The sequence below is a fragment of the Rhamphochromis longiceps genome, linkage group LG20, assembly GCF_057381845.1.
Source record: "Rhamphochromis longiceps isolate RC_006_pf linkage group LG20, R_longiceps_female_GT1.1, whole genome shotgun sequence".
Taxonomy (NCBI): domain Eukaryota; kingdom Metazoa; phylum Chordata; class Actinopteri; order Cichliformes; family Cichlidae; genus Rhamphochromis; species Rhamphochromis longiceps.
The window spans coordinates 8727583-8752085 of NC_140576.1; the positions used below are offsets into that span (position 1 = coordinate 8727583).

The 24503-nt window shown below is 41.0% G+C and overlaps 1 protein-coding gene across 1 annotated transcript; it reads right to left on the reverse strand.

Moving 5' to 3' along the window:
- On the reverse strand, positions 1–20750 carry impdh2 (IMP (inosine 5'-monophosphate) dehydrogenase 2). The gene is made up of 14 exons (XM_085393075.1): positions 20267–20750; positions 18615–18663; positions 16087–16188; positions 15924–15998; positions 15457–15663; positions 15274–15361; positions 12863–13062; positions 12405–12495; positions 11998–12093; positions 3952–4095; positions 1845–1989; positions 1307–1450; positions 597–680; positions 1–378 (listed from the first exon to the last, which is right to left on the reverse strand). Exons 1-14 carry the CDS (start codon positions 20362–20364, stop codon positions 357–359), a joined length of 1545 nt encoding a protein of 514 aa, XP_085249201.1. The 5' UTR covers positions 20365–20750; the 3' UTR covers positions 1–356.
- Between the last annotated feature and the right edge of the window lie 3753 nt (positions 20751–24503).

A 24503-nucleotide genomic window follows, 5' to 3' on the forward strand; every position in this document is an offset into this window, starting at 1 on the left:
TTATGAAAAACATGCTTTATTACTGGACATTTTTCATCTTGAAATGGACACAGCAGGGTTCAAATACTTTGAAACAACATGAAAAGCACTGGATATTTTCATGACACAATCACCCGTGCACTTATTGAAATGCTTTAATTCAGTCCTTCACATTTAAAACAGACTATGCATAGATGACACCGGCAGCAAGACTAATGGATCACTGGAAGAGTGGAGTTTGAGAGAGGTTGATCTTTACAGACTACTCTAATGAGAAGTGTGGGTGTGCGTCAAATACAGCTATCAGATGATCTGGCAAGTAGTGTTTTTGCATAATGTCTGTTGGAAGGATTCTCCATCAGAAGACAAGCTTCTCCTTAAAAGAGACGTTTCTCGTAACTGTGGGAGAAAGAGTATGAGAAGAAAAGATCACACGACTTATCCACGATACTCCCTGAGGTTTCCTGTTAAGACAGACACAGCAGTAGCCTGATTACAGGCGCTAAAGAGGAAGTTTAACTGAAGGCTTGTGTGGTTGTGGTAAGACATGAAACTAGGAAATTTGAAGACCATGAAATATGAAACTGAGGAAAACCCATGTCTGTGTGCGTGTGTACCTGTGCAAGCTGTGGACTCCGCCTTCTTTCTGAGCTGATGTTGTTCTCTTTTCAAATTTCAGGTCTCCAGAGTACATCATGGCTCTGGAGAAGGAAAAAAGAAAACAGCTGTTAGATGACAGCAGAAATGGTGAGAAATTAAGTACAATATAAAACTTAAGGAAATAAGAATAAAGCTGGACATCAAATTTCTGTGAAATACAAGATAATGGCCAAGCTATAGAACTTGTAATACACCTGACTGTACTTGGTCAGCCACATCACACTAATGTGATTTACAAAATGTGTCAAGTACATCAGATTCAAACTTCGTAATGAATTCCTTTCCCCCCCCTATAACTGTCAATGTATTTGTCGTCAAAAACATTTCTGCAAAAAAAAAAAAAAATTTGTTGGGCACCACTTTGGTCCCCAATCTTCCCCCACACTCTCTCCCAGCTGCCCTGTCTACTCCCTGCTGTGCTATCTGATAAAAGCAACCAAAAAAAAAGTTCAAAAACCTTTCTGTATGATGTACAAATGAAAGTGTTTATTTAGACAGTAAAATTCATACTGCATATCGATCATGATTTATGCTTCAAATATCACTGGACATTTAATCACTTTTTTTATTGGCTTGCTTCTGAGTATTTAAACATTCATTTTTCTTCTCGTGTGGCTGTTTGAGTTCTCTCAGAGTGCAGCGTTAACTCTGACAGGTTTGTTTTTACCTGAGTTGGGTTAGGCTTTTAGCTCCGATGTCCTGGCAGGAGTGCTGAATGCCGGCGAGCAGGTAAGGAACAAACTTGTGGATGGAGCCTTTGTCCTGCACAGCTCCGGAAACACCCTGAGCGACTTTAATCTTATCGTTCTCACTGGGAGGGGAGAGGAGGGAGAAAGGAGTGAGTAGTGTGGAGAGAACCCCTTGTTAGGCAACCTACTGCTCACTGATAGCATATCAACTTCAACAGCCTGTTTAGACCAGTTTGTTCAGTGAACATCTTTGTAAGCTCGTTAGAGGTTGTCTATTAGATGAAGGTTTTTTTTTTTTTTGTTTTTTTTTTAAAGTGAAATGCCAGCGCCATACTTTTCTAGCAGGCTCATCATTCTTTACCACCACATAGCAGTACAACAGCTGTGTTCTGCAAACCACTGAAAATGAAATGAGGAAGTGTTGTCTGCTGGGGAAAACTGGCAACGAAAGGCCCAACAACGTGACAGGCAGACTGGCTGTGTAAGGTGGACAGCCCCTTGTTGTATTACTGATACCTGAAGTATCTGGTCTGGGAGCCCAGGTTTTTGTCCATGGCGTCCAGGGAGCCCATGCCACGGTATTTCTTCAGCCTGATGCCATCAGAGAAGAAATATTCACCAGGAGCTTCACTAGTAGCAGCCAGCAGAGAACCCATCATCACTGGACACACAGAAAAAGAAAGTTACTGAAACATTTAACTCTATCATATATATAAAAAAAAAGTCAAAGATAAAATTGTGCCGAGATTACAACAATGAGGTGATTGATTTTTTTTTTTTAAATTTGCTCTTTCCACAGTCAGACTTTACCGTCTCACTAACTGTAGGGTGCAGTTAGTATTAGAGATAGACCGATCCGATATTACGTATCGGTCCGTTACTGACCTAAATTACTGGATCGGATATCGGAGAGAAATAAAAAACGTAATCCGATCCGAAGTATCACAAAGTCACCTCACAAAAAGCGCTACTTGGCGTAACCCAGCTCGGCGCATCGGAGCAGTATGTGTCACGTGACAGAGCGGCTGTTGTCTGCGAGACCTGTCGGCGGTCTGGTGGAGTATTTGGAGCCTCGCTACATGCTTCCTAACCGCGGCATTTCATCTCGGCCAAAACTATCCCAGAGAAGTAAAGCAAGTGTGTAAGTTCATGCCTAAATGTTTGCATAGTATTTCCACGTTAAGCTTAACAACTGATATATTGAGCCACAGCTGGACTGGCGATCGGAGTTCCATACTGAGGTGAAAAGGAAGCGATTTGTCCCGTACTTCAGCTAGAATTAAAAAATCAACACTACTTCTCTCATTCACTTCCCCTCCCTCCCCTGTTATTACTTCAAGCATGAAAATGATCAATGATCAGCTGATCGGCTTTTCTGCCACAAGTCCACTCTTTCTCGTTTGTTTATCGCCCACTTTGTGCTAGAAAGAGGAGACCGGCGGATAAACAACAGCAGCACGTTTAAGCGTGATAAGCTGCTGTTAGAATGTATTTAATATTACTTTCTAGTGTCAGCTGAGGTTTTGGTGGAGCCACGGCTGTAAAAGCTCCTGGTCACGATATCGGTTTGGATATGTGGTGAGAGGGAAACATGAAGATGGAACTAGGAGATGTTCTTACTAAATCATCAGAGCTGAGCAGGGTGATGGAGAAACAGGTTTACCTTTTAGGTGACATGAATGAGTTGAAGGGAAGTTATGAACTGTTTCTGAGAGACAAATAACACCAGGATCCTTTCCTACGTAGCTGACGGCTGGTAACTGTGCAGGGGCGGGTCTAGCAAAGTTTTGTCGGGGGCCAGGGGCACAAAGAATATTTTTCTTTGTTATGTCATTTAAAAACTTTGAATAAATAATTATCTGAATCTTACAACAAAAGTGGTCATCTGATTAAATGTATAGAAATCCATTATTGTATATAGTAACTAGTAAGTCTAATATACACTTTAGTAAGTTATAGTACTTTTTCCTTTGGGAAGGTACCATCTGTGCAGTCTGCAATTCTGTTGAAGAAAGATGCTGAATCTATTTAATTATTGTAGAAAAATAAGTGATTTCTGTGCATTTGTTTTACACTTGCATTAAATTAAAGTTGATTACATCGATTAAGGGGCGGGGGGTGGTTCTCTAATATTTTTTCTGGGAGTTGGCAACCCTATTAGTTAGGTAGGCAAGTACTCTTTAAAATACCAGAATAGGGAGGATGGTGTAGGTTTAAATTTATTAGATTGATCAGTGTTGCTGAACTATAACATGTTTTGGGTGGAGTGTATTTTTTGCATACAGGTATAACAGAATAGCTTCAGTCTCTTGTTTTTTTTTAAAACTTGAGTATGAACTTATACAAAATGCAGCAAGATATTTATAAAAAAAAAAAAAAAGAAATCCGTTATTGATTACAAAATACGCTATATCGGATTCATATCGGTATCGGCAGATATCCAAATTTATGATATCCGGTATCGGACATTAAAAAGTGGTTTCGTGCCATCTCTAGTTATTATGTTGCATCTTAAAATTCTTTAATCAGTTCTTCAGTAATAAAACAAGAAGATAAAAATCAAGTTTTTCTTTCTCGTTCGACATGGCTTCAATGCATGTTCACCTGATGATCAAATCCATACCTGTGGATGCTCCAAGTGCTAGGGCCTTTGCGGTGTGGCCAACGGTCTGGATGCCGCCGTCAGCGATGACCGGAACGCCAAAACGCCTGGCATACTCTGAAACCTTATAGACAGCTGTGGCTTGGGGTCTGCCACATGCCAGCACTGTCGAGGAGAGAGGAGGAAAAAACAGATGAAGGTGGATTAAACAGGTACAACTGAGAAAGGTGCCCTGTAAAGAACCTCTGTACTACTGTAAATACACAACTCGAGCCAGATGCACCAACTTGTCTTGACTAAGCTTGATCCTGAGGTTTCAGCTAATATGAGCCTTTTAAAAAATCTTATGCAGCTTGAAACCACCAAACCAAGCACAACTCAGCTATCCACATTAATGTATTGTGAGTAAACCTAGCAGTATGCGCCATCTTGCTAATGTGTCCTTTAGCAGCAAGCTCAGGCTGATAAAACCTTATGAAAAGTAATTTTGTCATTAAAATAAAAAACAAATTGAATTCAATTCAATCTGTAAACAATGTAGGGGATTGCTTCAGTCGGTTATTTAAAAACGCAGAATGTTGTCTTCAGTGACAGAGGCTGTGTGATGATGGCCAACATTTTTACTTTACACCTGCTCTTCACTTGTTGTATGGAGAACTAGCTTTAAGCTTAAGTGGTTGAAGTTGCTTAAAAATCAGCCGATAACACCACGGTATAACATATTTAGCTAAAGAACTGGCCTCAGTTTGGAAGATTCAGCTTTTCCATCATTTAGCCATTGTTCTTTCATATGTCTGACAGTTTGAGAAGGCAAGAGGAAAGAAATCTCCACTGACTAATAATAGGACAAACTGTTCAACGTTTAGAAAAAAGAAACAAAGTGAATGAGCAGACAAACTGGGAACATGTCTGTTATGTTTGTTAAATGTGAAAATGAGGAAGTTAAATTTGTCACATCAGCAGAGAAATACCACACTGCTCTAAGAATCAAACTCTCATAATACACGCTGCCTGTAGCTGCAGAGGACTCTTCAGTGGATTTCAAAGCCATTTTTCAAAAGATCAACTACTCTAATATTAAGCAACAGAAGTAAAGTGCCAAAACACAAATATCCCAACATTCCAATTCCTTTTATTAAACCGCTGAACTCGTCATTTCCTTCCAACTCAGGACTGCAAGGTACTTACCAGCACTAATGATTCCAGTGTTTCCCCACACAGACTTTAGTTGGGTGGGCCAGCAAGGTATATTTACTGCCAACCAGGTTTTGGTTGTTCAATCTATCCGGGTTGCCGTTGTTGCAGCCCTCGATATCAATCAGCTGCATCCCTCTACAGAGGATCTCGGACTCTATCTTGGACTGCAGCTGGCGAAGAGAGTGCTTCTGCTGCAAGCTGGAGAACCACCAAAACCACAGCCTCCAGCAGGTGAACAACTAGAAAAACTGCCAAGCTCACCAAGGCTGCGGAGCGGAAGGACTCATGTCCCCAGCTTAAGACCAAGACGAGTAAAAATCTAGTGCTCAATAAAGTGGCAGTTCTTTAATCTGATTATGTGGGGAAATACTGGATCCCTATTTATTTTCTACTCTGCTTCTATTCAGTGAAAAACACAAAAACGTTTCAGAGGGAACTGTTATCATATGCAATGGCCGTACTCTAAAACAGTGAAGCTCAATAGGTTCAAGCTACAAATCTTTACTATTCTACTCTGTTTTGACTCATGAAAAGCAGGGTCAAAGCAGAAACGAACCCACAAAGCAGGTGAGTGCAGATTAATTTTCAGCCAAAAACAGTGGCAGCGACTTCTTTAACATCTTTCCCCACATTGTAGACAAAGGTGATTAATTCTTATCATTTATATCCTTAAGCAAAGTCTGTCCCAACCAGCACACAAACATGACCACAAGTGCTGAACAGAGACACCCTGTGGTAGCTAGTCACACCATCTAGTAATCCTCTGCTTTTTATTTTGTTCCAATGTTAGGAATGTGTGTTAGACATGGATGAGACGCCTAACACAATAAGCAGTGGCCTTTGAACCCAGCCACTATCTCACCAATAGTATCTTTACATTTGTGTCTCAATCTGATGGCTTCAAACAGAAATCAAAAGGTCAGGAAAGTGGGTGGAAGAAGAGCAACATTCACTCAGCATTAGGGATGGGTATCGTTTAGGTTTTATCCGATACCAGTAGCAAACCGGTACTTTTGAAACGGTGCCGGTGCTTAAAGAATGGAGAACACAAAATTGGTTCAAAAACCTCTCATGTTCAGCTGGTTTTTTTTGTAAAAAAAGATAACAATGTTAGCCTTTTCTGCAGCTATAGAGGATTTATGGTATCACTCTTGGCTGGAAGTGATACCATACTTTTTCAATGGAAAAAAAAAAAACAAACTGTCCAAAGACCTCTCGTGTTTAGCTGTTTTCCACTTTTTCTTTGGTCATTTTAGCCTTTTTGGCCAGGGTGAAGGGAGTATCTGCCATCAAACAAGAAGACAGCCGCATGTAACTACGAAGGTGTTTGCTAGTTCACCTTACATGCATTAATTCAATAACGTGGTTAGTTTACACACAGACAACATTAAGCTACTCACGCAGAGAATAACGGCTGCTGCCATCATCATCCGTCATCATTTCTGCTACACTGGCAGGGCTAGGGGCCAGGACTCTTGGGGTTTTTGGGGGATGTTGCTAACTCCGGGTCCGATAACAGGCAACCCACGTGCAGTAGATGTGCACGGTGTGAGGTCTCGCAGCAAGCTATCAAAAATGGCGCATTTCTTGGCTTTTAACAAAATGCTATGTCGCCAGGTGTTTGATCAGATTCGAGGTGTTACCTCCTTTGCACGGTATCACCTTAAAGCACTTGTTGCAGGCTGCTGAGTTTGCATCTTTTGCTGTGAAGTACAGCCAGATGTTGACCGCTTCGCCTTGGGCATTTTTAATCTGTAGCTCTGCTCTAAAAGAACGTACGTACCTGGGCCCGCCTACTGCGCTTGCAAAGATAAAATGATTGGCTAGAATCCAAAGTGTATGACATCTCAGGAAGAAGAGAAAAAGCACCGAAATGTGCGCTGCTTTTCGGTCTGGTTATTACCGTTTATGTCAGAACCAGTGCCATAATGGCATCGGATACCAGTACCCATCCCTACTCAGCATAATCGACAAATTAGTGTGGACACACGAACAAGCAAAAACCCCAAAACCCCAAAGGCCAACTTCTAAAACTCTAGTACACCTACAGATGCAAAGCTGTACCCCAATTAATGCAGCAGGCTGTGGGGGTGGGTGGGGTGGGGGGGGGAAGACACACTGTGATGATGGAGCCAAACCGAGCCTAGTGCACACCAGCAGGGGAACTTACTGGAGTATCCCGTAACAGTGGTTGGGGTTTTGGGGCTGTGGAGCTTTATAGCTGGTGGTACACTGAGGGGAGCTGACACACGCACGCACGCACGCACGCACGCACGTACCAGGATGAGAAGTAGGGGAGAGAACAGGAGGCAGACAGAAAGGAAGGCAGAAGGTAAGAAGATGGCAAGATGAAGATGATAGCAAAACAGAATACAAGCAAAAGGAAATGAACAAGAAATGCCTAATGATATCACAAGAATCATAGTCAACATAGAGACAAGTGCAGTCAGAAACAAGGAACAGAGAGAGCCTCACTACAGCAGACAAACAAAACTCATAAAAGTGACAGACTGATTCAGTTATAACATTTAAACTGAGTTTAACCCTTTAAGGCCTACCATAGAACCAAGTCCGCCAGAGCTTATATTATATTTTTACATGCTGTGGAGCCATTTTTGGGAGCATTTCAAGTTGCTATACATCAATACAACCATTATAGCCCAAACTTTAATAATATGTATGCATTAGGTGCATAGTAATTACATAAATTGCAAAAAAGTGCAATAAACTACAAAAAAATTGAAAATCGTTTTTGTTTTTTTAACATATATTTCTAGTTAGAGAAATTTAAGAGGCTCATCCCTCAAAACTGTAAATACAAAAAAGTTGCACAAACTAGTTTCCCACCACAGGAAATTTATTTTGAGTGTCTTCATAGTTTTATTTTTGAAATACACCAATTTTTATACACTGCAGGAAAAACGAAAATAAATATTATAGTGCAAATTTGCAAAATAACAGCATATGCATCAAAATAAACTATTTCCAGCAGTGCAATATGAGTCCTAAGCATCCCAGAGACGACACAGAAAGTCATAAACTCAAACATAACTTTTTAAAACACAAGTATAGGCTCATAAGGCCCCGATCGTAAAAAAACTACATTTCCGCAAAATGACGTCACTTCCGGTTTCGGGCAGGTCATGCGGTCATGTGATAGTTCGCGCTGATGGACGTAGGAAGTGTTACAAACAGCTGATCGGATCGGCGAAGCGTGTTTCTGGAATATCATGTTTTTGTTGCTGCAAGTGATTTTTATGCAGTTTTTGCAAAGCTATATGTGGGAGGAAACTGTGACCTAGGACAAGCTGATGGCATAAGATGTAAGTACAACTCCTCCGGTTTCATATGCAAAAAAAATTATTGCGCTAGCTTACGTGGTTGCAGAGCTACCGGGATTTAAAAATAGTTACGCAAAATGGAGCGTGCCCGCTCCGATCGGCTGTAAAGGGTTAAACAAAAAGCTTTCCTCATTTCCAAAAGGCAAACAGTCAGGATTAGAGCTGCAGCTAGCAATTATTTTATATTCTCCATATTCTATCAATCATTCAACCAATTAATCAAATAAGTAGTTGTCTCATTAACAAAAATATTTTGTAATTATTTATTTACAAAAATAAATCATTAGAAACATAGCAATATGTATGTATGTATGTATGTTTAACCTTTAAGCCTCTATAGGAGCATGTGCTGTGTGCAATGAAGAAACACGAGCACATAAAAATTCTCAGATTTTCTGAGGCCCTGTGCTTTGATACTTTTTCTGCTGCAGAAAGCAGACCTTCAGATGAGTGACGTTAATAATAATAACAATAATAACAACAACTACTTATAATTCAGTGTCCAAGCTAATAATGCCAGGTCAGTGGCTGAGAGTTTTAGTGGCTTGTATATTCTTAGTGGCCTATATATATTAAGAAAAAGCTTTCATTTGTATTCATATATATTGGTACAATTTAAGTCGTAATTTATATTTTATATTAATCTAAATCTGCAGTATAACGTCACTTTAGTCTTGAAATAAATATGCTCTAGTACACCCCATACCCCCCTTTAGACGCACCCCTGTTGTTGCAGGTATTGCTGCCATATAAAGTAGGACAGCTGCTGTCAGCCTTCTGCAAGCTGCCTTATAAACATACCAGGTTCAGTCAGTCTGCACTCGTACGCTTTTTAACTTCTGTAGCTTTACTGTAGATTTTCATTGTAGCACCGCTGTTTGTTTTACACAAAGTTTGCATTTCTTTACATTGGAGTTTGCTGATCAGCTCGTACGTTTTTGTTTTGTTTGTTTTTTTAAATACCAATTATAGAATTTTCTTATCTAATCTAGTTTGACATATCAGGCCCAACAAAAACAAAACAAATAAAAAGGTATAAATCAATACAGTTCAAGCCATTAACATTGTGAAGCTTTTGTGGAAACCAAATTAAACAGCTTATCCAAACCAATCCCCATCCCAAAGTCTAACCTAATATTTAAAAATAAAATAAAAATAAAATAAAAATGTGATACTCAAAATTAGCCAGGTGCAAATGTTTTCAAGGAATTAAAATAAATGATAAAAGGCTGCTGCATCTATAAAACCTCACTAGCATACCCTCTGAGTCTGAATTGGATCTTTCAGCCAAAGTGATGTAGCTGGAGGGTGAAGAGCTTTCGAGGAACACTAAATTCTATGATGTGCCAACAAAAAGTCCAGTATGATTGAAGTGTAAGGCAGACGAGTTAAATCACAGAGAGGTAATACATCTGCCGCACAGGTCGAGGTTGTCAGAATATACTTTAGATTGTATTTGTCAAAATCAAGACTATCTACAGGGTGGGCCATTTATATGGATACACCGTAATAACATGGAATGGTTGGTGATATTAAAGTCCTGTTTGTGGCACATTAGTATATGTGAGAGGGCAAACTCCTCAAGATGGGTGGTGACCATGGTGGCCATTTAGAAGTCGGCCATCTTGGATATAACTCCCCCCCCCCCAAATAGGAAGAGGGCCATGTGACACCCACCCTGTATTTACTGTCTTAAACTAAGTAAGGAAGAGTCTTGCACATGAGGATGAGGTATGAATACTATCAATTACTTTTTCCAAGTAATCTTCCCCAAATTTAAGACCCAGTTCCTTTTCTCAACTGGAAGTGATCTTTTTGGTTGAGTAATTGGCCAGTGCAGTAATGAAAGTATATATTCATGAGATAAGAGCCTTACTGTGAGACTTCAACTCATATAAGTCCTCCCACAAATGCTTGGGGGGCTGACATGGAAACTCTGGGGAAGCAGAGGATGCAGTGTGTCTTATTTGAAAACAGCTGAATAAATATGAGGGCAAATTGTACAAAAGACATATCACTAAAAACTGAGAAAACTGTTGTCTTTCCAAAAAAATAAACAAATAAATAAATAAATTATAATGAAAACATTGACTCCTTTTCTTGCACATATATGAAAGGAAGAGGGGGGCTGATTATTACAGATTGGGGTCAGAGCAGAGGCAGAGACAAAATTAAGGTGGCACTGGAATTGATACCAAATTTAAAATAAATAAATAAATTTAAAAAAAAAATTTCCACGGAGGCAATTACAACAGGGTTATCACAACAAGGGATTAAACTTGATATGCACTCCTAAATACTTAAAGCCAGAAAAAGTTAGACGGAAAGGTAGCTCCGTTTTGTCTAAGCTCCTGTGTATCAAGGTTTATGGGAGAAAGAGACAAAATTTTAAAGTGATTCCATAATAGCAGATAGGTGAGTCGTTGGATTTGTAACATAATAATAATAAATCATCTGCATATATAGCAATCCTGTGCACTATGCCACAGGATTGCACTACACCACTACAAAGACGTTCTGAGAGGTGGCTGAGAGAGGCTCTACTGATAAAGTGAAAAGTAAAGGTGAGAGTGGGAAAGCCTGCCGTGTAACAAGTTTTAAGTAAAAGAATCTCAGTCTTAGTACAAAAGTGATGCTAATGGGGTGATGCTGATACTCTTCACCAAATCAATAAAAAAGGAGTGTATGAAAAGCAGGCTAGATTTAGTATCATGATTAAAGAAATAAATGAAAAATAAAACAAATACAAAAAGCTAAACAAAAACTGAGGAGTACCTCTCACCCCCACCCACTAGGCCCCATTCCCCCAAAAAAACAACAACTTCAACTTTCTAACCCAAACTCCTGCTACACAGTAATAGCAGCTCCACAGAACCATAACTTAAGTACTAAATAGATGTCCCAGTGTAAATAAAACATCTCAATGAACATTAGTTTAAAACCATAATCATGTACCGCATTGTCTAACTTAGAGGACAAGTTCACAAAGGATGACTTAAAGTCCACTAGCACTGCAGCTTTATGCCCAATTTGAGTAATCAGTGCAGAAACCATAATAATTGATTGTTATTTTCTATAATAAAATGAGGCTGCAGCATAAATGTTTCACAGCCTATGATGTACAAAGATGATCAGACATCAGATAGTAGAAAGGGTCAGAACTGTCAACAACAGTTACCCCTGAATGCAACAAATTGTCAAACTAAGCAACTGGAAATGCTCACGTTTCCATCAGGAATCTCATAAAGTACACAAAAATACAGAATTAATTGTCCTTCAATACGATATACTACACAGGGTGAAAGTTTAGGTTTCCATTCTTGGTTTGGTCCGTGCTTTAGGATTCAACAAGCAAAGCAGACTTTAAGTACTGTTTATTGCTGCAGAAGAACTTTACTGCTGCCATTTTGTAGCAGAAGCTGCTACACCATACAGATCAAAGGCTTCAGACTGGTTTAGAGCCGTTTTATAAAAGGAAGCAGGAAGTGATGTGCCTGTTGTCTGTACAGTTTTGCCTTCAGTCACTCACCTTCCTGCGTGATGCAGATGGAGCCGCTGCCCATCCCCACTCTCAGTGCATCCACTCCTGCATCAATCAGATTCTTGGCCTGAGCTGCAGTCACAACTGCCACAGACCGGGTGAGACACAGAGGAGGGAAAAAAAACAAACAAACAGTAATTTTCACCACAAGCAACAGATCAATGAGCAGCAAATACAATCAAAGACATGAATGTTCAACACTCAAGCCCACTGGCTGTGAACAAATGTAGGATGTGTCGCTCCCCCTTTGCACGATACGCCTTTATCATGGACCATTCTGACAAGTGCATACATAGAAAACAGCATCCATTCTATAGTGAACACTTTCTTTTTAGAAAATACTTTCTCTGAATACTTTACATATGAAAATATTAGTGTGTGTAAAGTGAAGTTACCATTGCCACCGATGACCTGCAGGTTGGGGTACTTTTCTTTAATATATTTGATCATATTGATCTGGAAGATCGAGTTGCCCTGAGAGGAGTCCTGGAGGTAGAGAGATGAAACATAACATGATCTTCCCATTCAAAGACATGAAGACTCACCCAGATTGAAGATAACCCCTTAACAACAAAAAACTGTGTATTCTAAACAATAATTGGCAGGTCTACTCTGTCCTTCATCCAAGCGACTGCTTTTTCTTTTCAGATTCCATGGTTATGCACACTGTTTCATTAAGTGGTTTTAGTTAAATATTTGTCAGTGGACCAAGGCAGGTCTCTTACTTGCATGACAAAACCAAAAATTGGTCCCAGTTTAAGCCCCGTCCCCAGTTTCAACACGACTTAATTTACCCCCAAACTCTGCACCTGAAACATTCCATGCCTTTAAAAAGCACATTAGAAGTCCTTACTAGTACAACCGCATCCACTCCGCTCTGCACCAACAGGTCCAGTCGGTACTTGTCGTCATCGTGTGTGCCGATGGCTGCACCACACAGCAGCTGTTTCCGAGAATCTTTGGAAGCTAAGGGGAAGTCTCTGTTCTTCTTCAAGTCTGTGCGAGCGATGATGGATACCAGGGACCCCTCTTCATTCACTATGGGCAATTTACCTGCAGGAGGAACCAAAGGCATGAAAGCATGCTCATGCTGTGCACTTAGAAGCAGCTTACCCTGTTCCTTGGTACATTTTTCCCCATCATAGGGCTTCGTGATAATAGCCAAAATTATGATCACGATTATTCGGATTTTTGCGCCAAAAACTTTTATTGCACTGTAATGTAAACAGAGCACTGCTTTAACATCAACACAACAGTGTTGTGCTACATTCCAACTAATGTACAAATCATTACAGAAAAATAAAACTGATCCTCATCAACTAAAGTCATGGCATCTCTTGGAAGAAAAATAAATCATTTTATAAACTTTACACAAAAAACAGAATACTGCTGTCACTTTTACACTGCATTATATTCCTATTAAAAATCTTTGCAAAACAATAAGACGTTTATCCATCTCACCTAAAGACAAAATAGTCTCATTCTACTCACTGTACCAGCATGACATATGTGAATAAAATTTAGCAAAGAGAGCCCAACAGATACAAGATTTTTAAGAGCAATAACAATATTTCTACTCTATATTTGGCGGTTTAAAAATCCAACATTGGCTGATTTTGTTTTTCCCCTTTCAGACACATGAAACTGATTCCCATAACAATTATTATGTGTAGTTATGATCATAGTTTATCCTTACTGAGAAAATAATGACAAAGCAGTTTAACAATGGTCTTGTTTTACTGTCACTACAAGTCATGGGTTACTCATTTACACTCTGCAAAATTCTGCTTAGATCAGCTTGTTCTTAGGTGCCCCCAACAAGGACGTTACAAAGTGCCCTCTGGTGGACAAACAGTGCAACATTAACATTAACATGGCGGAAAGTTGTTTTTTAGTTTTTACAATTTCATCTATCAGCCAGCTGATATATCGGTGGAGCTCTAGCAGAACACAGTGGCTGTGAGATCCCATTTGTTCCCCCTTCCACAGTTTGTTTACAGTGCAGCTCTATCCCACATTGAGAAAATAATTGCATGAGGGGATAACATATCTTTTGTCCCCTACACTGACTAGACAATGCAGTTGTATTGGTGATTTCAGTGAGTCTTTGTAACCCGGATAGATGTGCTGATGGACTCCTCAGGTTCACCTTTTATGGATGTCTGCACTGACACTGGATAACGTGAATCATCCAGTGTTAGCTTAGACAATGCATTTTCCCCCCCCTCTGCCTTCATGAAGTCATTTTACCACAGTTAGTAGAGCAGGACGATATGACCAAAATTATTTATCACCATATACATGTGAAAATTTGCGATAACGATATAACTGACGATATAATTGACACTAGACAAAATACTTTACAACTCCACAACTTTATTAATGCAAAAAAAAAAAAAATCTAATAAAAAAAATCAAAAATCAAAGAATTGATTTTAAGTGTGCCGTATTTTAAAAACAAAAAACAAAACCCAAAAACAAAAAAAACCCACAGTAATAACGACAGCCTGCTAGCATGCTCTACCAAAAATAGTGCTTTGTTGTGTATCTGACGGATGAAAGCTAAACCAATTCCACACCACTGAAGTTGCAGCATTTTTACAAACCAATTCTGGTTCATCTGTTTCATTCAACGATCCGCTTTCGCCCTTCTCATTCTCCGTCGCCGCCATGCTTTTTCCGCCATGTGCGTATGAAATCAAAGGCACTGCGCATGCACGTTTTACCCATATTCTATCGCGATATTTCATTTTCTTATCATTGCCCAACATTACACCGGTATTACCGTGAACGGTATGATATTGCCCAGCCCTTACAGTTAGTGAAGTGTTTTCAGGTGGTTGAAGAAGTTAGTTTGTTGCTTTGCAGATCGCACTAAATCTAAAGTATTTCCAAACAATGGATGAAGATCTGTTTAGAATAACAACCTCTTTGCCTTTTGCTGTGCCAGACTTTTGCTATTTGTTTTGACTGTTTGATATCTGTTGTTTATCTGTCTTTGTACTGTTTCTCATTCAGAGTACATCCAGGAAACTTTAAGCTGCAGCATGCAGGAAACAGCTGTGACTGGTATGTGCTGGCACACCGTCAGGCAGTGATTTAGGGACTGCTTTGTGTTCAACCAGCAGGGCACACATTCACATTAACAGTCAATCATGTTCCCGCAATTGTGGAAAGCCAAAATTATGATCAAGGACAAAATCTGATCAACTGGCCCAACTTAATCATCATATTATCAGGTCTTACACGAAACAACCTACACACCTTTCTTACTCCTCTGGAGGATTTCATTGGCTTCTTTCAGAGTCACCCCAGCGGGGGCAACCACCAGATCATCTCGCTTTGTCATCACCTGTGAGAAAAATATTACAAAGGTTTCTAAGAAAGTGTCTCTAGAGCATTTTGAGATGTAAATTTCAAGATCAAACCAATTTTTTGCATGCCCACCTCACTCAGTGGAAGGTCGTGGTCCTCCACCTTCAGAAAATCGATGTCTCTGGATGAGATGATGCCCACCAACTTGCCGCCCATTTTGCCGTTATCTGTGACAGGGATGCCACAGAACCCATGGCGTGCCTTGGCCTGGAAGACATCCCTTACTTGCTCGTTGGGGCTCATCACCACAGGATCTGTGATGAAGCCCTGCTCATATCGCTGGAGAAGGAAGGGGAGGAAGGAAATGAAGAGGGGGAAAAAACAGGATGGGGATGTGGAAAAATAAAGATTGAGCAAAAAAAAAAAAAAAAAAAGGAGCGGTGAAAGGAACATAAAGGAATCATTGCCTATACTCTATAAGCTGGGAAGCAGACAAATACACTGCTCTACACATGCACACAAAAAAGACACAAGTTAAGAAAGATGAAAATAAACATGCATAAAAAAGACAAGAGACAGACTGAACACAGAATCACTACCTTGACTTTGCGAACTTCATTAGCCTGGAACTCTGGAGTGCAGTTGTGGTGAATGAAGCCTATACCACCTGTTAGCTGCAAGAAGAGATAACACATGCGTGTGTGCCTGAGGATGGCCAGATGTGATGACAGAACAATAAATGCCTTTGGTTGTTATACTCACTGCCATAGCGATGGCCATGTTGGCTTCAGTGACAGTGTCCATAGGAGAGGAGACGAAGGGGGTCTTCATGGTGATTTGTTTGGTGAGCGCCGATGTCAGGTCCTACATACACAGAAACACTCAGTTTAACCTTTCAAGCCTCACACAGTGGGGTAAGCAGAGGTGGAAATATTTAACCAGTTTCAGTTTAATGGCTGTGACATTACAACGTCACATTTTTTTGGACATTAAAACACTTGACACTATGTATCAGTTTGTTACAACATACCAGCACAAAACATGTCATGTTTTTAGACATGTTTTTAGAGTGACACAGAGTTTTTAGACTGTGTGTGTTTAGATAGTTAAATATTTGGAGCGAAGAAAGGCAACTAAACAGATTTATGAATGGCACTGACATTTCTTTCAACTTACAGGACAATCATGTCGTCTGAGGTGTTTCACCACCATCTGACTGTTTTCCAGCTGAGAGAAGTACTTCTACTTACAGCTATGCTTCAATAGTATATGTCAGTAGGACACAACATACTGTTTTTAATCTGAGTGACTGTGGAGTAAATTTAACATGTTCTCATGGTGACAGACAATATTTTTTTTAATCTTCTGATAAACTATTTTTGACAAAGTGGACTAAATGCTCAGTTTCAATTAAAGCCACATGAGAGATGCAAGTGACTTTTATCCTTTTTGAAATACATTGTCCATTACTTACTTTTATTTTAATAGACATTTGTGCATAACTCTTGAATTATGCCCAAAAACCTGTTTTGTGGGGTCATGTTGACCGTAGGCCTCCAAACTCTAACAGTCCTAGTAAATGCTTGCTCAGTGAAATGCAAGAGCAATGCATCAGTCACCCTAAAACTAAAAGAACATAAGGAATGCTTATACAGCATATCTCAACATGCTGAGCCACCTAAAATCACCATAGAAGAAATTCCTTCGTTACAACAGTCCAGTCCAAACATGAACACACCAAAACTAGCTGAAAAAAGAAAAAAGAAAAAAAAGAGAAAAGAAAATAGTTCAGAGCTACTGTTTAAATGTGCATTGTAAAAAGGATGCATATTAACCAAGTTACACATATATTTGGTCAGACTGTTGCTTTCTATGTCAATAACAAAAGGAAACTGCAGCTCTGACACAAATGTGGTTATGATGTTGCATGAACTAAGTCTAAGATGAACAAGACAGACTCCAAGAGCGCAAACCTCCACCAAGGCAGCTCACTCTCTAGCCAGTATTTACTTTGGGACTAGAATTGTGTGTTCTATGTATTCATTTTTCTCCTTTGTTCTTTTTCAACGTACTGGAGTGTGTAGTACAGTAAAAACAAGTGCAAAGTGCATGCTTTTGGTTTTTGCACTGTTGAAACCCATTTTAATATACTTCACCTACTTTTGAGAATAATTGTGTTTTTATGTGACTATAGTACATCTGTAACATTCATTGTACGGTTTGGTAAAATTAGTTTAACTGTTCAATAATAAAGAGCAAATTAAAAGTTTTAGATCATGAGTTTTTGCTTAAAAAAGAAAAATGTATTCAGGAATGCTGCACATGTATTCTAATTGTTTTGTATTAAAACAGTTATAACCTGTTATTGTACTCTACAAAAAAATGAATCACTGTACTCAAAAATATCCCAAGTCGACAAAATGTTGCCTGTCATTTTATGTAGCTCTAGACCTTCAGATCAATCTATTGACCTAGAAGGAGAAGTCAAAGGACAAATGTGACATAATTTAAATCTTTATAATGTACTTGCTATATGTTAAGAATACACACCACACTTGTAAGAATCATAGTTTCTAAGTTATAAGGCTTTTTGTCAATTTTCAACCAACAAATCATTAAGACAATGACTAAGCTAATAACATGACCCCACTCTACACCTCTGCTAAGAACTCATTCGATACTTCTACAAGTTATTGTGTTTACAGAGAGAAGGACAAAAAGTAGAAGTAATAAGATAAAAAGAAGTAGAAGTAACTTAACCACCTTAGAGAAATGGTCATTTCAATCAAACACACTATCAGATTTCCTGCCCCCCCCCCGACGCCTTTAACCTTGTGAGCCACGGTGCTGTATGGGTTTATGCTGGTGCAGCCTTTGGTGACATTTCTCAGAGCACAACATTCAAGAGCAATAAACACAGGCGTTTCTCTGCTACAACCTTACTTGGTCTGGTATGACCAGCAGCTCATGAAGGCTAAAGTTAGTAAACATTAGATAGGTGTGCCCCCACCTCGGTTTGCCAGTTTTGTAGTTAGTTGGTATCCCCTGAACGTCACAGTGACACCATTTAGAAAAAGTTAGAGTCTCTTTAAAGTGAAAACAAACTGTGCAATTTATGGAAGCACTGTGAGATAACATTAGAGATGGGAGGCACACAGCTCATAATCCTCACTCTCACCTCATATGCTCCCACCCTGAACATTATCCAGCTTGGATTAGTATAATACTACAACATCAGCTTTAACCAGATTTTGCATGTTGGCAATTATTCGTCTGTCGACTCAACTCACCACTTGATCAGCAGTGAAGTCAATGTAGCCTGGCAGAATCAGGAAGTCACTGGGGGAGAAACAAAAACAGTTAAAGTAAAAGAAAGTTTAGATCTTTTCAGCCTACAGTTCTGAAGCTTCCTTTGAGATGTCAAACACTTTAACCCCCGATGTCTGACTAAACTGGCTTCACTCCAAGAGTTAAAAGGAATAATACACTAATTGTAATTGTAAGTATTTTTTGTAAATAGTGAACATGACAGGTTAAATATTGAGCAGGTGATTTTTAAGCTCAGAAATAGTTATGGCATTTGAGAAAAGAACACATCTTATGCAACTGCAAACTGGACATAACATGAATTTCTTGGACGGGGATCATCAGTGAGTGTCATGTTCACAAGACTGCATACATGGAGCAGAGTAGAGGCAAAGAGGCCCAGAAACAGACTAAGGGTATGAAAGCATGTTCATCCATGCGACCTGAGAAAATGTGTGTCATTAAGCCACAGCACTTTATTATGCATGAACAGCATTTAAAATCGATTAAACCTGGGGTTCCAGTGGGTCAAAGGATTCGCTGATACAGCTTTATTTTCTTACCCATTTAGAAAAAAAAGAAGAAACACTAAAACACAATTTGTTTGCTTTCCTTTTATTTTGTTTATATAACAGTTTTGAAATCTTTAATTGCTTAAAAATTGTTTTAATTCATCATTGGATTTTGGATTGCTTGGTCACTGGTTGGTTGTCAGAAATAATTACATTCAGATTTTTTTTTTTGGGGGGGGGGGGGGGGGGGGTAGAAAAAGCTGAAAAGTTTCAGAGTCATCTTGTGGATGATTTGATAATCAGTGAATCAGATTCTTAGTTTTCCCTGCTGAGTAAAAAGCAATTTCATTAAAGAATAAACAGTTTTGTTGTGCAGAGGACTACCGGGCCGACGTTCTAAATATAGCCAGGGTCCACAGGATCCAGCTTAACAACACAGGACTGCATGAGCCAGAGCCTAAATTTAGGGCAAGTGTGTGCACCGAAGGACTGTTCACCCCTCTAATTTCCAATAGGCTTCAACTCAGATTGGTCCAGTATTATTAGCTGTGAAGGGCACCAGTGATCCTTTGACGCACAATGCCCGATTTATGAAGTGAAAACAATTAAAATTTATAGAGACTTTCAAAACCTCACTGAACAATTTTGCTGGGATTTCCCTGCTAATACATACAGCTGCACAGTTACACAGAGGCAGTGGATTCACCGTGAAACGTTCAATCCTGCGTACAAGGCAGATTTTCAAAAGGCGCGAAATTTAAACAGCGAGTTCATATTTAAATGCCACTAGATTTGCTTGAAAACAAAACAAACAAAAATAAAACCATTAACAACGCAAAACACAGGCACACAAAACAAATTCTTGTTCTTGAAACTGACTGCATTCTGGGAAATGTAGGATCCTCTCTTTTTTGAGGGGGCGCTATCCCCGTTGAGCTAAAAGTAAGCCCTAGCAATAATGCACCTATTACACGATAATAAATGCAACAATTAAGTAACACCCTGATTTTCGCTTCATAATATTAGTAGAATGTCTTGAGAAACATGAACCACTTACGTACAAACTTAAGTAGCCCAACTTGGCCTGCTTACCAGGGATACAGGTATAGAGATAAGGTCCTTACTTGTATGTGAGTCCGTCTCCTCCGTTGAACAGCTGCTGTCCCGTCAGCCCGTCATCGGGGACGTAACCGGTTTGCCCGCTGATCAGGTAGTCCGCCATGCTGTCCAAACAGCCTTCACCAGTCCTCTTATCAGCCTTCGACTGTAAATAAATCACCCTAACAAGCTGCCGAGGTGCGCATACAGAAACACAAAAACACTCTCTCAAGCCGCACCGGCTCAGACACCGACAACTTTCCTCTTTCGCGCCGCGAGCTGCTCTCCTCCTCGTTCAGTTACCCTTCAGTGCGTCGTCAGGCTCCTCCGTGCGCCCTCTTAGCAGCCTGAGCATGTGCTAATGAAAAGAAGAGGACCAGAAAACGGCACCGTGAGAGATATTCGCTGCTTTTTCGAGCCTCTTCAACCTCAACAGACAAGTGCTCATGTTCTCTCTGCAGCTAACTCCAGCACGTGCATCACTCCCGTCTGACAGCGTTTCCGACACTGCCGTCACATCCGGAAGATCCGCCCCCTCATATATATTATTTCATTGCTGTAGAATTTAATGAAGCTCCTCTTCAGTATTCATACAAAGTTGTATTTACTCTCATACTGGTGACTTGTAGACCCTTTGAAGATAACACACAGATTTCTGACATTTTTAGGGCTCCAATGCTGCTTAAATCCAGCTGCACTGATTTCTGTTGTGTTTCTAGTTTGTTGCCTACAGGGTACACTGGGAGATGAAACAGTATGGCAAGGTTATCCCAACAGAAAATAATTATTTCAATTCATATTATTTAAATGTAATGGTGTCTAACAAGGCTGGAGTTTACAAGTTAACGAGTGACACATTAAATGCGGTAGCGTCTTTCCCAACCTTTTTTTTTCCCGAAGGTGTTCAAACCAAAAGAGTCCCCAGGTATTCTGAGCACCTTTTAAAAGTTCCAGGTGGCAACAAGAGTTGCTAAGGAAGGACATGTTAAAATAAATGCTTAGACTACAAGTTGTAACCTATGGTGGTTACATATTTTAAATTATTACAATAGTAACAAAATGTATTCTTTAATCTGGTAAGTTTATTCGTCAAGTTGACAGCTCATACAACGAGCTTGCTGGTCAGTTAGTAGTCTATAAATGACTGGGGTTTTAAAATTAACTTGATCTCCAAATCTTCTTATCTTACTGTAAGCTGCACTGGTATAGTGGACAAAATTGATGAATTTCATAAAGCTAAATGAATCTCAGCTAATCTGAGCTCAATCATCAGCCCCACACACTGTTGTAAAGTGAAAAATGTGCCTGCTCCAAGTAAACACTTGAGGGTGCCCTCTTCCTCCTATACAAGCTATGTTACTGTGTAAATATGAAACCAGGACACATGCAAGGTCAAGCAGAGCAGTGGGGCAGTGGATATCATCTTTGCCCACTACTACACTTATCTATTTTAGGCTGTAGCAGACGCTGTGGGCCTTGCACTTAACAAGGTGCCAATCTGATAATGTCAGAGTAGGGTTTCTGCACTGTGTCAACAATGCAGTGCCCGAAAAATTACAGTGATTGTGAATATATCATTTTAATCCTGTTTATATGTATATTTATTAACAAAACGTGTATGTCTTCATTGAAAGACTCTTTCAAGGAAGATCTCAGCCTGGGTGTTTATTGTCTTATGTAGTCTGGAAGATGAGTGGATGGTGGGGTGGGTGCAGTTTTCTCTGTGGTGGGGTTGGGTGGACTGTCCCGGGCTCTGTGGGGCCGGGCGGCGCTGCTGCACTGGGCCCGGTCTGGATGGGCCTGGGCCCCCTTTCCCTGGCGGGTCGCGGAGTATGGGGGTGCCTACTGGGGTCAGCGGGGGAGCTGGCCCCAGGGAGGGGTCACCTGCCCCTCCCTTCCTTCCCTCCCCATCTCCAGCTGCCTCCCTCTTCCCGCTCCACCACAACCACCCACACATGCAGGGCCTTGGAGTAGGGGTATGTCACCAGGGTGCAGAGGAGGCTACCCCCCCCCCCCCCCTCTGTCCCCTTCTGGCTGCCTCTGCCTCAATTTTATCCCACAACTTAGACATTCACATTACTCACACTCTCATTACACATACATATAGGATCTTGGGGGTGGGCATGATACACGGAGTCCAAAGTACCATCAGGGTGTACACCCCACCCCTGGCATCGTTGCCCACCTCTCAATTTTAAATACACGTAGACATTGAGGGCTAGCAGGAGGGACCATGCACTTACCTGCTGCTCTCTGGCAGGTAGCTCCAAGCCCTCCTGGGTTTTAAATGCACCTTAGAACACACATGCATCAACATTACAATGAGCGGGTGGAGGGAGGTTCGGAGTCTTCTCTCACCCCCGTTCTCTGCGACCTGCTGGAGCAGGGGGGCTAGGACTAGGAGGAGGAGTTGGCCGTCCGACTGCGGTCTGGAGTGTGGAGCCTTCCTGCCGCTGCGGAGTCGGGGCGGTCTGCCTCCCCCCACCGCAGGGAAAAGGGAAACACCACCTGGGTCTGGGTGCAGTTCCCCCCTCCAGGGGCGGGGGCACCTAGACCCGGTTTGTAGAGTACGCTTGGGGAGTGTGATCGTGTGTACAACGTCTCTTTATGTCTGTCTCCACGTTGGTTGAGTGTGGAGTAAGTGCATATGAGAGCATGAGGGTGGGAATGGATGTTTGTATCTGTGTGTGCCTGTATGTCTGTGTCTATATGTCAGGTTGGGTGTCAGGCGCCACCTCTCTGGGGACATCTCAGGCCCTCCAAGGTTTGGAGGCCTATCTCCCCCTACCACCACTTCCCCTGCCAGTGGCGGACCCCCTCAGACATCGGTGCGTTGGTGGTTCTTTGTGTCCGGGGATGGGCGTCCAGGTACACACCGGCTCACTCCTTGGCGGCCGCTTATCGGGGCCTGGAGCCTGGGGCTCGCTCGGGCCACTTCGGAGGTGGGGTGCCCCCGGCCTCTCGGCCTGGGGCTCGGTCACTCAGGCGCAGCTGGCTGCCGGCGGAGCTCACGGGCGCGTCACTGCAACTCCCCCTGGCTTCTGCTCCGCAGCTGCTGAGTGAGCCCTCATCTGGGACTCTCCTCAGCTCTTTCTGGGACAGTGGCGCGGCTGCCCCTCTGTTGGTCTTCCTTGGTCTCTTGTGTTCTGGGGGCCTCTGGATGTCTGGAGTTTTGATCTCCTCCACACCTGCTTCACGCCCTGGAGGACGGGGCTGTGGCCCCCCCACACCCTCTAGCAGATTATTACATGAAGGAACCTTTTAAAAAAACAAAAAACAAGCGCGTCCATGCTCACAGGTGTACACACGGGTGATCACACCCACAAACTACACCCTTTTTGGCTCCTACCTCAAAGCACACTGTGTTCTGTTGATCTTATGTGCTGCACAATAATGTTTAACATTTAGTATTTACTGTCATATTCCCATATATCATTGTGATGTTGTTTATTCTATTACTCTTGTTCTCTTCTGCTTGCTTTCTTTTTTCTTTCTCAGCAGGTGATCCAGGTGATTGATATATGCATTTTTTTTTCTCTGCCCGTTCTGTTGGTTTTTGTCTTTTGCCCTTCTCCCCCGTCCCTCTTCTCAGCTGTTTCTCTTTCCCTCTTTCTTTCTCCCCTTCTTTCCCCCAGTCAAGTCTGTCCCGTATTCAGTAAGTGAAAATAAAATAAACAATAAAAGGTGAATCAAATGGACCATTACGGCAAGGCTGGGATGGTCAGTTTGGTAAAGTAAATCCGTTGGGCATCTTTCTTTGCCTTTAGACAACAATTCTGATGGCAAAAGAGCCAAACGGGACAGGCCAAAAAAAAAAAAAAAAAAAAAAAAAAAAAAAAAAAAAAAATGTGCCTGCTCCAAGTAAACACTTGAGGGTGCCCTCTTCCTCCTATACAAGCTATGTTACTGTGTAAATATGAAACCAGGACACATGCAAGGTCAAGCAGAGCAGTGGGGCAGTGGATATCATCTTTGCCCACTACTACACTTATCTATTTTAGGCTGTAGCAGACGCTGTGGGCCTTGCACTTAACAAGGTGCCAATCTGATAATGTCAGAGTAGGGTTTCTGCACTGTGTCAACAATGCAGTGCCCGAAAAATTACAGTGATTGTGAATATATCATTTTAATCCTGTTTATATGTATATTTATTAACAAAACGTGTATGTCTTCATTGAAAGACTCTTTCAAAACATTTTTTAATTGTCAAGTTTTATGTATCAGGACAAAAATAAAATCGTTTGAGTTAAAAACAACTTCAGC